The sequence below is a fragment of the Cervus canadensis genome, chromosome 3 (assembly GCF_019320065.1).
Source record: "Cervus canadensis isolate Bull #8, Minnesota chromosome 3, ASM1932006v1, whole genome shotgun sequence".
Classification (NCBI taxonomy): Eukaryota; Metazoa; Chordata; class Mammalia; order Artiodactyla; family Cervidae; genus Cervus; species Cervus canadensis.
This window is the reverse complement of record NC_057388.1, coordinates 57,956,590-57,969,131: the sequence shown is the minus strand read 5'-3', so window position 1 is coordinate 57,969,131 and position 12,542 is coordinate 57,956,590. Positions and strand designations below refer to the sequence as shown.

Here is a 12,542-nt window from a genome sequence, read left to right as displayed (position 1 = left end):
CCATTATACAGAGTGAAGTAAGCCAGAAAGATAAAGAACATTACAGCATACTAACACATATATATGGAATTTAGAAAGATGGTAATGATAACCCTATATGCAAAACGGAAAAAGAGACACAGATGTACAGAACAGACTTTTGGACTCTGTGGGAGAAGGCGAGGGTGGGATGTTTCGAGAGAACAGCATCGAAACATGTATATTATCTAGGGTGAAACAGATCACCAGCCCAGGTTGGATGCATGAGACAAGTGCTCGGGCCTGGTGCACTGGGAAGACCCAGAGGGACTGGGTAGAGAGGGAGGTGGGAGGGGGGATCAGGATGGGGAATACATGTAACTCCATGGCTGATTCATGTCAATGTATGACAAAACCCACTACAATATGGTAAAGTAATTAGCCTGCAACTAATAAAAATAAATGAAAAAAAAAAAAAGAACTCCTAGTCCCAAAACTATGAGTCCCAGTTTCAGAAATACATACAAATATTCATCAAACTTTCAAACCTAACAGCACATAATCTATTTAACCCAAAATATAGCTGACTGAAATAGCACTACTAGAAGCCCAGAGACTGATAATCCCTTATCCCCAAGTCCTATTTTTTTAAAGCCTATTCCCATGGGCTTCCCTAGGGGCTCCGTTGGTAGCCTGCAATGCTGGAGACCCAGGTTCAATCCCTGGGTCAGGAAGATCCCCTGGAGAAGGAAATGGCAACCCACTCCAGTACTCTTGCCTGGAAAATTCCATGGATGGAGGAGCCTGGCGGGCTACAGTCCATGGGGCCACAGAGTCGGACACGACTGAGCAACTTCACTTTCTTTCTTCCATACCCACTGAACAGAAAGGCTGGGTAATGGCCAAGCAAGTCCCTCAGCAGGATGAGGAATAGCATGGCCAAAAGTGCCTAGCAAAAGGTTCTGACATTTGCAAGGAGAAAAGACCATGGTGTTTACCATTTGTACCTCTGGAAGAGCAATCAAAGTTTAGAAAATCCATTAAAAGGCATTTGTATATTTCATTCATATCACTGGTCACTGTCCCTCCAGAGTCCTTTGCTAAATTTTCCATCCAATTCTAAAAGTTAAGAAAGCTTCTTCAGCTGAGATGCAAATTTGCTTCTCTATCCAAGGCCTTTCTCTCCTTCTCAGACCCAGATCCATATACCCAACCATTCATTAGACATCTAACACCTTCAGATATCTTTAGAGTTTGGTTTTTTTTTTTTTTTTTTTTTTTTTTGCCTTTGGCCACACCAGGCAGCATGTGGGATCTTAGTTCTAGGACCAGGGATCAAACTCATGCCCCCTGCAGCAGATATACAGAATCTTAACCATTGGACCACAAGGGAAGTCCCCACCTTCAGGTATCTTAGTAAGCAACTCAAAGTCAAAACATCTACAACAGTTCTCAGTTCCCAATTCTCCAGATCTTTCCCCTTACTTGTTCCCTATTTCTTAAACAACTTGCCACCAGCTGTTTAAGTCAAAACTCTGGGCATTATCCTCAATTTTTCTCTCACCTTGCCTAACATATCTAACCATCAGCAAATCTCACGGACTCTATCTCCAGAAGCCCCTCTCAGTCCATTTCTTTCCATTTCCACTGTCATTAAACTAAACCATTACCTCTTGCCTGAACTTCTGTAATATTAATAGCATCTTTAATTGGTCTTCACACATTCTGGTCTACAGTCAGTAAACAGTGATCTTTTAAAAATGTGAATCACTCCTGTCACTCTCTAGTAGATCTCTACCAGTCTGGATTTAATTCTAATTCCTTACCATAACCAGATGGTCCCAGCAGATCTGCTTTCTGTCTCTTTCCCACATCCTCTGATTTTATTCTTTCCTCCTCTCTCATTAGCCAAATGGGCAATCACTTAGAGCTCCAAATATGCTAAGCTCGTCACCAACTCAGACACCATACCTGTAGTATTCTCTCCCAGCTCTTGCAGACCTAACTCTCTTAATCATCTTTTGGGTCTTAACTTTAAAATGACCTTCTCAAAAAAAAATCAAAAAAACTTTTTTAAAAATGACCTTCTCAGAGAGGCCTTACCTGATTTACAACCTTAAAGAAGAGTATTCTCTTTTACACACCCAGTTTGTTTTCTTCGTAACACAAACCATAATCTCTAATTATGTGCATGAGTTTATTTCCCTAAGTGGGATATGGCTATCAAGAACAAAAGAGGGTCCATGTCTGTCTAGTTCATCCCTTTGCTCCCACAGCCTAGCCATGTGTCCTGCAGAGTAGATGCTAAATGCCACTCTATTAAATGAAGTGTTATAAGTCCAAAAGTGCTTACATAGATTTGGAAGACATAACTAATTTGAAATTCATTGTATCAGTTATTTTACATGTAATCATTAAGAATGAAAATGAAGTGTTTAGTTAGTATTCAGTCTATGAATCACAATACTAGCTTAAAATACTTGCTGGTGCTAAATTCATCTGGTTCATTTCTGCAAATGGTACTGATATTAGCATATTATTATCAAGGAACAATCATGTATTGGTATCTTGGCATTAACTTTTCTCTAAATAAATAGTCAACGTCAAATAAACTTTTATCTTTCCACAGCAAGGGACCATCAATTTTCAAAAAAGCAGAACATAACAAAATTACATTGTACCCTGAAAAAAATACATGAAGCAAAAACAAGTATGGATGAGAATGTGAAGAAAGTAGAACCCTTATACATTACTAGTGGGAATATAAAATGGCATGGCCTCTCTAAAAGCTTGGCAGTTCCTCAGAAAGCTACCATAGGGTTCGGTATACATCCACTCCATTCCCTAGGTATATACCAAAGAGAAGTGAAAACCCACATCCACACAAAAGCCTGTGAGAGAAAATGCACAGCAGAAAAAAGTAGAAACAGCTCAAACGCCTATCAACTGATGAATGGACAAACAAAATGTGACACCTATGAATACATACAATGAAATATTATTTGGGATCGGGATGGGGAATAAGTGTAAATCTATGGCTGATTCATGTCAATGTATGACAGAACCCACTGAAATGTTGTGAAGTAATTAGCCTCCAACTAATAAAAAAATTTAAAAAAAAAAAATGAAAAAAAAAAAAAAAAAGTATTCTAACTAATAAAAAAAAAAAAAAAGTAATGAAGAACTGATACATGTTATAACATGAATGAATTGTGTAAACATGCTAAATGAAAGAGTAAGACAGAAAAGATCATATAAATTATAGTTCCATTTGTGTGAAACTTTCAGAATAGGTGAACACATAAGAGACAAAAAGCAGATTAGCGGTTACCAAGGACTGAGCAGAGAACGAGAAGAGATGGCTAGTGAGTATGCGGTGATGAAAATGTTCTGGACATTAGAACATCAGACAGTGGCGATGACTGTACAACTTTGTGAAGTATTAAAAGCCACTGAATTGTACGTGTTAAAGGGTTAATTTTATATCTCAATTTTTATATTATATCTCATTTTTTTATATTATATCTCATTTAATTATATCTCAATTTTTAAAACTGTTGCTCTAAATGGAATATTCAAATACATTCAGGTAATCAGAAGTAAAAGGAAAAAGAATTCTTTAATTTTACTGTGGTTGAAAATAGATAAAAAGTTTTCAGATGCATAAATTAAATAAGACTTGAGATTTTCTCCACTAAAAAAAATACTGAAAAAATTCAGTTTAAATATCAGTAATTTAATTTAAATATCTGGAAAATCAGTGCTTAGACACAGTAACAAACCATACAACAATCAACTGAATTTTCAGTTGGTTTGGATTATAAACTACAGTATTAGGAAAAGAACGGATTTTGAGATCTCAATTCAAACTCAGTTTAACGTGTAAAAGTGACACAATTTTATTTATCCAGACCTACTAATGACAGTATTTTTTACTTTGATTAAAAATTCATTTCTGTATTAGTTAGGGTAAGTAATGCTAACTGCTATAACAAACCTCAAGATCTCAGTAGCTTAGCACAACAGAAGTTCATTTTTCTATCAATTAAAACAACATTACATGGTATCCTTTAAATATAATAATTCATAAGACTCAGGGTTGGTAAATATAAAACAAAGTACTAGTGAAATTGTCAATTAAAAATTTCTTCTGTTCAGATACTGTTTACATAGAGTAACATGTAAATACACTTGACTACCTCTGTTAACAGCACCATTATTCTTCCTTCTGCTCACACCCTACATCCAATAGTCAGCAAATCCTAACAGGTATACTATTAATAGTGCTTCCCAGGTGACTCTAGTGGTAAAGGACCCGCCTGCCAATGCAGGTTAGATGTAAGAGACACAGGTTCGATCCCTGGGTTGGGAAGATCCCCTGGAGGAGGGCACAGCAACCCACTCCAATATTCTTGCCTGGAGAATTCCAAGGACAGAGGAGCCTGGCAGGCTGAAGTCCTTAGGGTCACACAGAGTTGGACACGACTGAAGTGACTTAGTACTGCTGCTGCTGCTGCTAAGTCACTTCAGTAGTGTCCGACTCTGTGCGACCCCATCCCTGGGATTCTCCAGGCAAGAACACTGGAGTGTGTTGCCATTTCCTTCTCCAATGCATAAAAGTGAAAAGTGAAAGTGAAATCGCTCAGCTACAGTCGCCTACCAGGCTCCTCCGTCCATGGGATTTTCCAGGCAAGAGTACTGGAGTGGGGTGCCATTGCCTTCTCCGGACTTAGTACTACATACTGTTAATACTCTCACCATCTCCACTGCTCCACCCTAGATGAAGCCTGGCGACATATGGCAGAGCAGAGGCAGCTAAATTACCAAGCTGGAAACATCCTGTTGGTACTCTGAGTAGCCCAGAGACAGAAATATACCACTCCAAATAAACAGCTGCTTAATCAGCTGGCCCCAAAACTTAGACACCTACTTAACAGAGATTGCTAAAAACCAAGGTGAGGAAAGCTCATCTGCTAGTATAATATGCAAAAATAAATCCTCAACTGGGAAAAGATGTTTTCTTTCTGAAAGGTTTACATATATTTTATCTGAAGTGTCTGACTTTTTAATGTTTAACTCGATAGCAAAATGAAATACCATGTATCCCTAATGCATTTAAAATACTCACAAGAGTCTAACATGAGTTTACTAAAGGAACAACACTTTTTTATTTCTGGAAAGTCATGTGGTTGCTTGCTCATCAGTCACTAGGTCATGTCTGACTCTTTGCAACCCTACGGCCTGTAGCCCGCCAGGCTTCTCTGTCCATAAGATTTTCCAGACAAGACTAATGGAGTGCATTGCCATTTCCTTCTCCAGGGGATCTCCCCAACCCAGGGATCAAACCTGCGTCTCCTGCATTCACAGGCAGATTCTTTACCACTGAGCCACCTGGGAAGCCCAGAAAGTCATGTAGTTGGTATCAAAAGATTAGATTTCTTATGTGAAGGACTCAATGGGTCTCTCATGATTACGTATGGCTTAAAAAAATCATGTCCTTAGTATATCCAACTTCAACATAATCAAACAGCTCAGTAAATGCAACAGTCAACTTACATGTTGGTTCAAAAACTACAGTCCAATTTCTTTGAAAATAGTTAACTATTAACATTTCAGTACTTAAATATAATTCAGCTACAAATGTCAAACAGCCTTAAAGAACTAGTTCCCAGGAAGTGCACAAAATATCATTTTCTATGGGAAATGAATTCTGTGAATTCATACTGAAATGTATCTCCCTCTTATTTCCACTAGATCCACCCAATCTAATGCTTCAGGAAATTTAGAGACTGTAAATGGAAGCACAGCTTAACCAAACTGCCTCTACCTCTTATCCTCTTACAACACAGTGAACGAAACAGGCTCACAGAGCTTAAACAATAATTTCCTCTAGAACTCCAAAGGGACATTCTCTGCTTAGCTGTTTCTACTCACAGGCCAAATTTTGTGCACATACAACAGAGATGCCATAATGTGTGACTGTTGTGGTTCATACAAGCAGGAATGTGAAATGATAGGCAAAGCTATGTACTTTGAAGTCTTAAGATACTATGGTCCCATACCTTCTTTATAATTTATCAAACTAACAAAAATAACCACAGTCTAAGCTGATACATTAGAACTGTATTAAAACTATGTTTACCCATTCACCTGTAGTCTTTAGATGATAAACCATCCGAACACACACGTCTTTTTACAGTTTACTTACTTCTTTTTAACTTGCAAGTATGTAACTGGTAGAGCCAAGCCCTAAATGCCTTTCTTCATGTTATTATATATAACCACATATGTTTAGGATCTAAGGCTTGCAAGTCAGACCAGACCAACCTAAATACAAATTCTGATTCTACTTAAAGTTCTATGACCTTGGGCAAAAAAAATAACCAAGGCTCAGCTTCCTCATCTATAACAGAGAGCTGATAATAAAACTTACTGCATAACCTATTAGGAATAAATGTGATAAATATATAAAATGCTTAGTAGAATGACTGGTATACATAACAACCACTTAGTAAATGTCAGTTTAAAATCAGAGCACCAAATATGACAGTTAAGTAAAAGCATTCAAGACCATCAAATCTGTATTTATTATGTATGGGAATTCCATGGCAGTCCAGTGGTTAGGACTCCATGCTGTCACTGCTGAGGGCCAGTTTCAATTCCCGATCAAAGAACTAAAATCCCACAACCAGCACAGTGCTGCAACCCACCCCCGCCCCACAAACACACACAAACCAAAAAATTATTATGTAAAGGAAAGGAATAAAGTTCTAGAAAAATTCTATTTTTAAAAGCACTGATGAATGATGAAACAAAACATCACCTTCACAGTACTGCTTTTTTCCAAAAAGGACATTAGAAAAAGGCTACAGGAGGAGCTGCATAAAACAAACTTTAATCAGCACTCATTCAAAACTTTTAACTTCCCATAAACTTTGATAAAAATCTTATAAAACAAAAATTAGTGTGGTTTATAGCCCCTTTAAATCAATAGTTCTGAGGTGATTAAGCAAGCAGATTTTAAAAATGACCTGTCTAGTTATGATAAGTGAAATAAGTCAGAAAAAGAAAGATAAATACTATACGATATCACTTACATGTGCAATCTAAAAAATATAGCAAACTAGTGAATATAACAAATATAGCTAGTGAATACAACAAAAAAGAAACATACTCACAAATAGAACAAACGTGGTTACCAGTGAAGAGAGGGAAGGGGGAAGGTAATAAAGGGTAGGGGACTAAGAGATACAAACTATAAAAAAATTTAAGTTATAAGGATATATTGCACAACACAGGGAATATAGCCAATATTTTACAAGTTTTTTTTAAAAAATGACCTTCCTAAACAAGGTAATAGGGAATTACAAAAATAAGAGAGATATAAACCTCCAATTGTATTATAAAAGCTACTTCTACTGACAATGAAAGTCAGACTCCTATCTGAACTCTAGGCAATTTGATTATGCAATGTTATACTCTCAGAATAGAATCTATACAACTAGTTCTATTCCAATTTCTTTAATTCTAAAAGAATCAGAGCAAAGGCACAATTTGAAAAGGCAGCAAGAGAGGGGAAATCTATCCAGAACTGAGGGACATGCTCAACAGGCACTCTGAGTTCAAGACTGAAAAAGGGGGAAGCAAAAGGATACAAGTCCCTTCAAAACTGACTTCAAGGGTAAGTCACGTTCATCTTAGTTTGTGTATAAGAGCAAACAGTAAGAAACAAGATAATGAAAAAGGTGCCTAATTGGATTTACAGATTCTAATTTTTTATTTCCCATTTTTAAAGTTTTCTCTAGGATAGTCCATTCTACTGAATAACATTAAGTTCAACAATTTTGATATTTACATACCTGGTCTAAACTAGATCAAAGTCTGAAACTGCTCAAGTAAAAGTAGTCTTCTTGATAGGTTATCTTCACCCACTAGTAGCAATTACCTAAATTTCAGAATAATTATTTCACACTACAGGCCAAGTTTAAGAACTGAAAACCTAAAATCATTAAGTGACGACAAATGTCATATTAAAATACAATTCACAGTTATATACACTATCAACATGAACTGCTGCTGCTGCTGCTAAGTCGCTTCAGTCGTGTCCGACTCTGTGCGACCCCATAGAGGGGCTCCGTCCCTGGGATTCTCCAGGCAAGAGCACTGGAGTGGGAACTGCTGCACTAACCAGGTCTTAAACCATGTTCTAAACCAAGTATCAACACCAAAGTTAGATAAATCTCCACCAGAGCTCAATTTCAGATCTGAGGTTTTCTATAATGACTGTTTAAACTTCTGCATAAATGTAGCAACTGCCTTGCTTCCTAACTGGAAAACACTTCCCCCCGGGGAGCCCATTATAGATCTATAATCTTTTAACACAGTACTATACTACCAAGTACTAGATAATATAAAGCATTCAAAATCATCAGGGCAACAAGAGCTCTGAAAGAACAGTTAAAAAAAGAAACTATCATCTTACCTCCTTAAAACTGTTATTAATTCCTTAAGAAAAATGTTTCTGTGAATCTTTTCTAAAACAGCTTCACATTCCCTTATCTCGGCTCGAGTGGACTGCTCCCTTCCCGTGTTCCTACAGCACTCAGTACAGCCCTCTTGTATGACACTAGTCACATGATATTGTAAGTCTGTATCCCCCGCTAGACCCGAGCTACCTAAGAGCAAAGGATTCCTATCCACCTTTTTGCTTAGTATATACATAGACCTTCACATGCCAGATCAGTAAATCCTGGTTAAATAAACAAATGAAGCCCAAGAATATGTGCTTTGGAAGGAGGAGTATATTTGTTGTGGGTTGGGTTTATTGAGGGAAGGAGAGGTTGAATTAAATGAAGTCAGTCTCTGACCACAAAACTAAAATCTTAAGATTTTACATACTGTTGCAAAGTTTAGCCAGAATTCCATTAACAGCATGTAGAAATCCTAAAAGAACAACTTCAAATCTCCATTCTTCTCCTTCCAACAGCTGTCATTTATTTTCATAGAAGCCACTGCTCACAGGGACCAAGGCCCTCTACTTTACCTGACCCACCAGACCCAATAATAGCGGTAATGACGAGAGTTACAAGCTTTTCTACTTCTTGCTATAAAACAGCTGCTTCTACCAGGCACTGAACTCTTCTCTGCTTTGAAGTCCACCCACCTCCACCAGGCAGAGATGCAAAGAATTAGGCATGAGAAATGATCTGTTAAACACCAACTAGCACTTAAGACACTTTGAAACAGAATCAATGTTAAGTAGTCATTGTGGGTGGTCATAAGAACCTAAGCTTCCTTTATATTAAATCATTAATATAATATTGTTTATATTGTTAAATTTCTCTGTTCTAAATAACAACTTTACAAGTAAACTTTAAGAACTCCAATTTCTATGCTGAGGACTCCCTATGGCTTTGGAGTATCATTAAACAGTTGGTCTGTTCAACAACTGTGATACTTCAAATCAGGTCTAGGTGATAAAAAAGTCAGAATGTTAAGTGTGTCAAATCTAATAACCTTACAAATTTTCAGTGAAGTTCTATGAAAATAAACATATGTACACCATCCCCACTCTCGTTAACCTAGAAATAAACTTCAGATATTTTCACTTGGAGAAAACCTGCTGGAGGAGAAAAAAAGGTTTGCCACAAGGCTAGGTAATTAATAGGCTGCATATTATTTGATACAGCTTCCAAAAGTGCCTCCAGCGTGTCCTAGAAGCAAGCGGGTTAGGAGGGTGGGGTGTAGAGAAGTTTGCAGCTTATCTATCCTCCAGCAGCTGACTGATCCAGATGGGCACTGACAGCCCTCCACTGGAGATTAGTGCTAAGAGGGCAGAACTTCTGGCAAAAACAGACTTATCTCAGGTTCAGGTTAAGACAAATGTGTTTCACACTCCTCTCTTATATAACTTCTTTAAAAAGAAAAAGTTTCAGAAAAGTGATAACTCTTGTTCTATCACAGTACAAATCAAGTCCCTTTTGGTTTACTCACATAAAGATCCTCACGTAAGTATATACTTGAGCACGTATCTTAGGAAAGTACTTAAGATACATGCTCAATAATGGCTCTGTTATGAACAGTACTATGGACATCCATGACTTTCAATTCCAACTACCCTAAAAAGCTATTTTCTACTTCATCATATGCAACAGGAAATCTTTTGCAAAACAGAAATTTTTAAAAAGAAATTGTTACCCCTGTGTAAATCTTTGCTTTCAAGACAAGATGTGAATGAATTAGAGTTCCAACAATTTTGTTCCAAGCACTTAAATACATCAGGGTTTTTACTTTTCCTTCTAAGAATATTTGTATGAAAAAATACTGACAAACATCTAATGCCAACTAACAGTTGTTTTTCTACATCTCCTGTTTTTGCAATAACCGCCCTATTTCTATAGTTGTTCTAGAAACCTAAATGCCTAACTAAACTTAATACTGTAACACCGAAACAGTACTAATTCATTAATACCTTAATATAGATCAAGTGTCTTCCTTACTTGTGTGCATAAAACAAGTGGTAAGTAAAACCTGGAAGGCACAGTTGCCTTCCAACACATCCTTACTGCTGGCTTAAATTTGCCAGATGCCAAAAATATCTGCCACCCTAAAAATCCAAGCCTCTTCATTAATTTAAAAAAGAAAAAAAAAAAGGTTTAGTAATCGCTGAAAACTACTTATTCAGGGATGAAATTTATACACAGTGGAGAACAAGAAAGCCTCACTTTCACACACTGTACATGACATACTTCTCTAAATTATTCCAAGACTTAATTATCAACTATGTTGATAACTTTCAAATCTAACTTTCAGAACAGATGGAGGTGTACTGTTTTATTTCTTATGTTTGCAATATCCAGATATGATTCAGAATGGAAAACACTGCCACACTGATTTACAAATGGCTATATGAACAGAATGAAATGATGTACCAAATGGTGGGGGGGTGGAAGGACTGTTCTCTTCTAAATTAAGAAAATTTCTGTGTCCTCTACAAGAGAAAAATGAGAGACGGAGGGGCAGGAGAAAGTCAAACTAAAAACTCTTTGCTTCTTAAAACATATATACTAGTGTGGAAACTATAACTTTTATAGAGGTCACATGCTTATTTCCAAGAAAAAATTCACTCTTCAGCAGAGAGTAAATTTCTGGGCCAGGTGTTGAAAGTAAAAAGGAATTTTAGTCTAATAAGTAACAAAAGCTTTAATATGGGTTGTAGTGCTTATCTCTCTTATTTTTTTTAAGGATGCATCTGTCACTCTCACTTTAGGTTGATGACTTTGAGTACAAGGAAAACAGTCCTACTGTATGCCTGCCAATTCTCACGTCCCTTGATATTTCTGTATACTCTTTACTAATTAACTGAACCTCATCAGGAAGACATTAATGATGGTTCATACACTCAAGAGAGACACATAACCTCGGGATGCAAAATACCTCACAATTAAAAAGAGACCTATTTGATTCAAGAGGGGAGGGGATAAGCAGGGGTTAAGGGAGTACAGGGCACGAAAAGCTGCTGGCCAGAGCAGCTGTGCCCAGCCTTTAGACACTTACTGGTTTGCTAGGGTACACGTTAGACAGATGCGTTTTTAGTTTCCCCACGGTCCAGTTCAAGAAGCAGCTAATAGTCTGGTCACTGTATTTCTGATTCGGTGCTTTAATGATGAGGGTCACAGGAATCTCCATCCCATTTTGGTCCATGGTGCCCCCGAAGTCTTACAGAGTCAAGAGGAGCAGCAGTTAAGCCCAAATGAGCCGAGATTGTTACTGCCAGCGCAGCTGGGATGGGGACGCAAGCGAGTGTGTTCTTAATATTCCTTGTCCAAGTCAGTCATCGGGCGATACAAAGGCCATTGCAGGTACCGAGGATGATGGGCAGCGGCGGCGGCGAGGTCTGGGGGCCCGGCTGTGAGTGCAGTTTTCCCCGCCAGGTCCGGGCTCTGCCGGGCTCCGCCGGGCTCCGGACTGCAGAAGGAGGCCCGGGTGAGAGAAAGCCGTGAGAAGGGAGGGAGGGGTGAGGGCGAGACAGCCCGAGCCACCGCCCCGCCCCCGCCGCGACCCCCAACCTGAAACGCAACAAGGCCCCTACGCGATGGTCCCTCCACGCGGGTGGGAGAAGAGGACGGGCCGCTCAGGGCGGCCAGCCGCGACAGGCAAGGCTACCTGAGAGATGGCCGCGGGTCCCGCCACCGCTGCCCTCCGCGCCCAAGCACGGCCACCGATCGCACAGTCTGGCCGGGCGTCCTCCGCGGCGGCCGCACCCTTCCTGCTGATCCGCGGCGCCCAGGGTCCGGCCCCGGGTCTCGCGAGGCGGCGCGGGGGCAGCTGGAGAAGTTGGCCGAAGGGCGCGGTCCGCTCTCCACCCGACCCCTCGAGCAGGGGAGCCGCGGCTCACTGCTGGGTGCGGCCGAGGAGGCGGCAGGTGGCAGGAGGGCGGGGACTAGAGTCGGGGCGCCGGCCGCGAGCGCGCTGGTTTTGTTGTTGTTGTGAAGAAGGTCCGGGTCCCTTTAATCCGGAAAACGCAGGGCGGAAGTGCGTCACGGGCGGCTTGCCCCGGCACGCGGCACTCCAGGTCCTGTCAG

General features: G+C 39.5%; 1 protein-coding gene across 2 annotated transcripts in view; it reads right to left on the bottom strand.

Annotated features, from left to right (window-relative positions):
- The window catches only part of HERPUD2 (HERPUD family member 2), a 47,026-nt gene extending 34,761 nt beyond the window's left edge, over nt 1-12,265 (bottom strand). For both annotated transcript variants that reach the window (XM_043463218.1, XM_043463219.1), the window contains exons 1-2: nt 12,124-12,265; nt 11,515-11,925 (exon numbers count right to left, since the gene is read on the bottom strand). In XM_043463218.1, the coding sequence (XP_043319153.1) occupies nt 11,515-11,661 (147 nt within the window). In that variant the 5' untranslated portion in view covers nt 11,662-11,925; nt 12,124-12,265. The remainder of the gene's footprint in view (nt 1-11,514; nt 11,926-12,123) is intronic.
- Nucleotides 12,266-12,542: the final 277 nt, after the last annotated feature.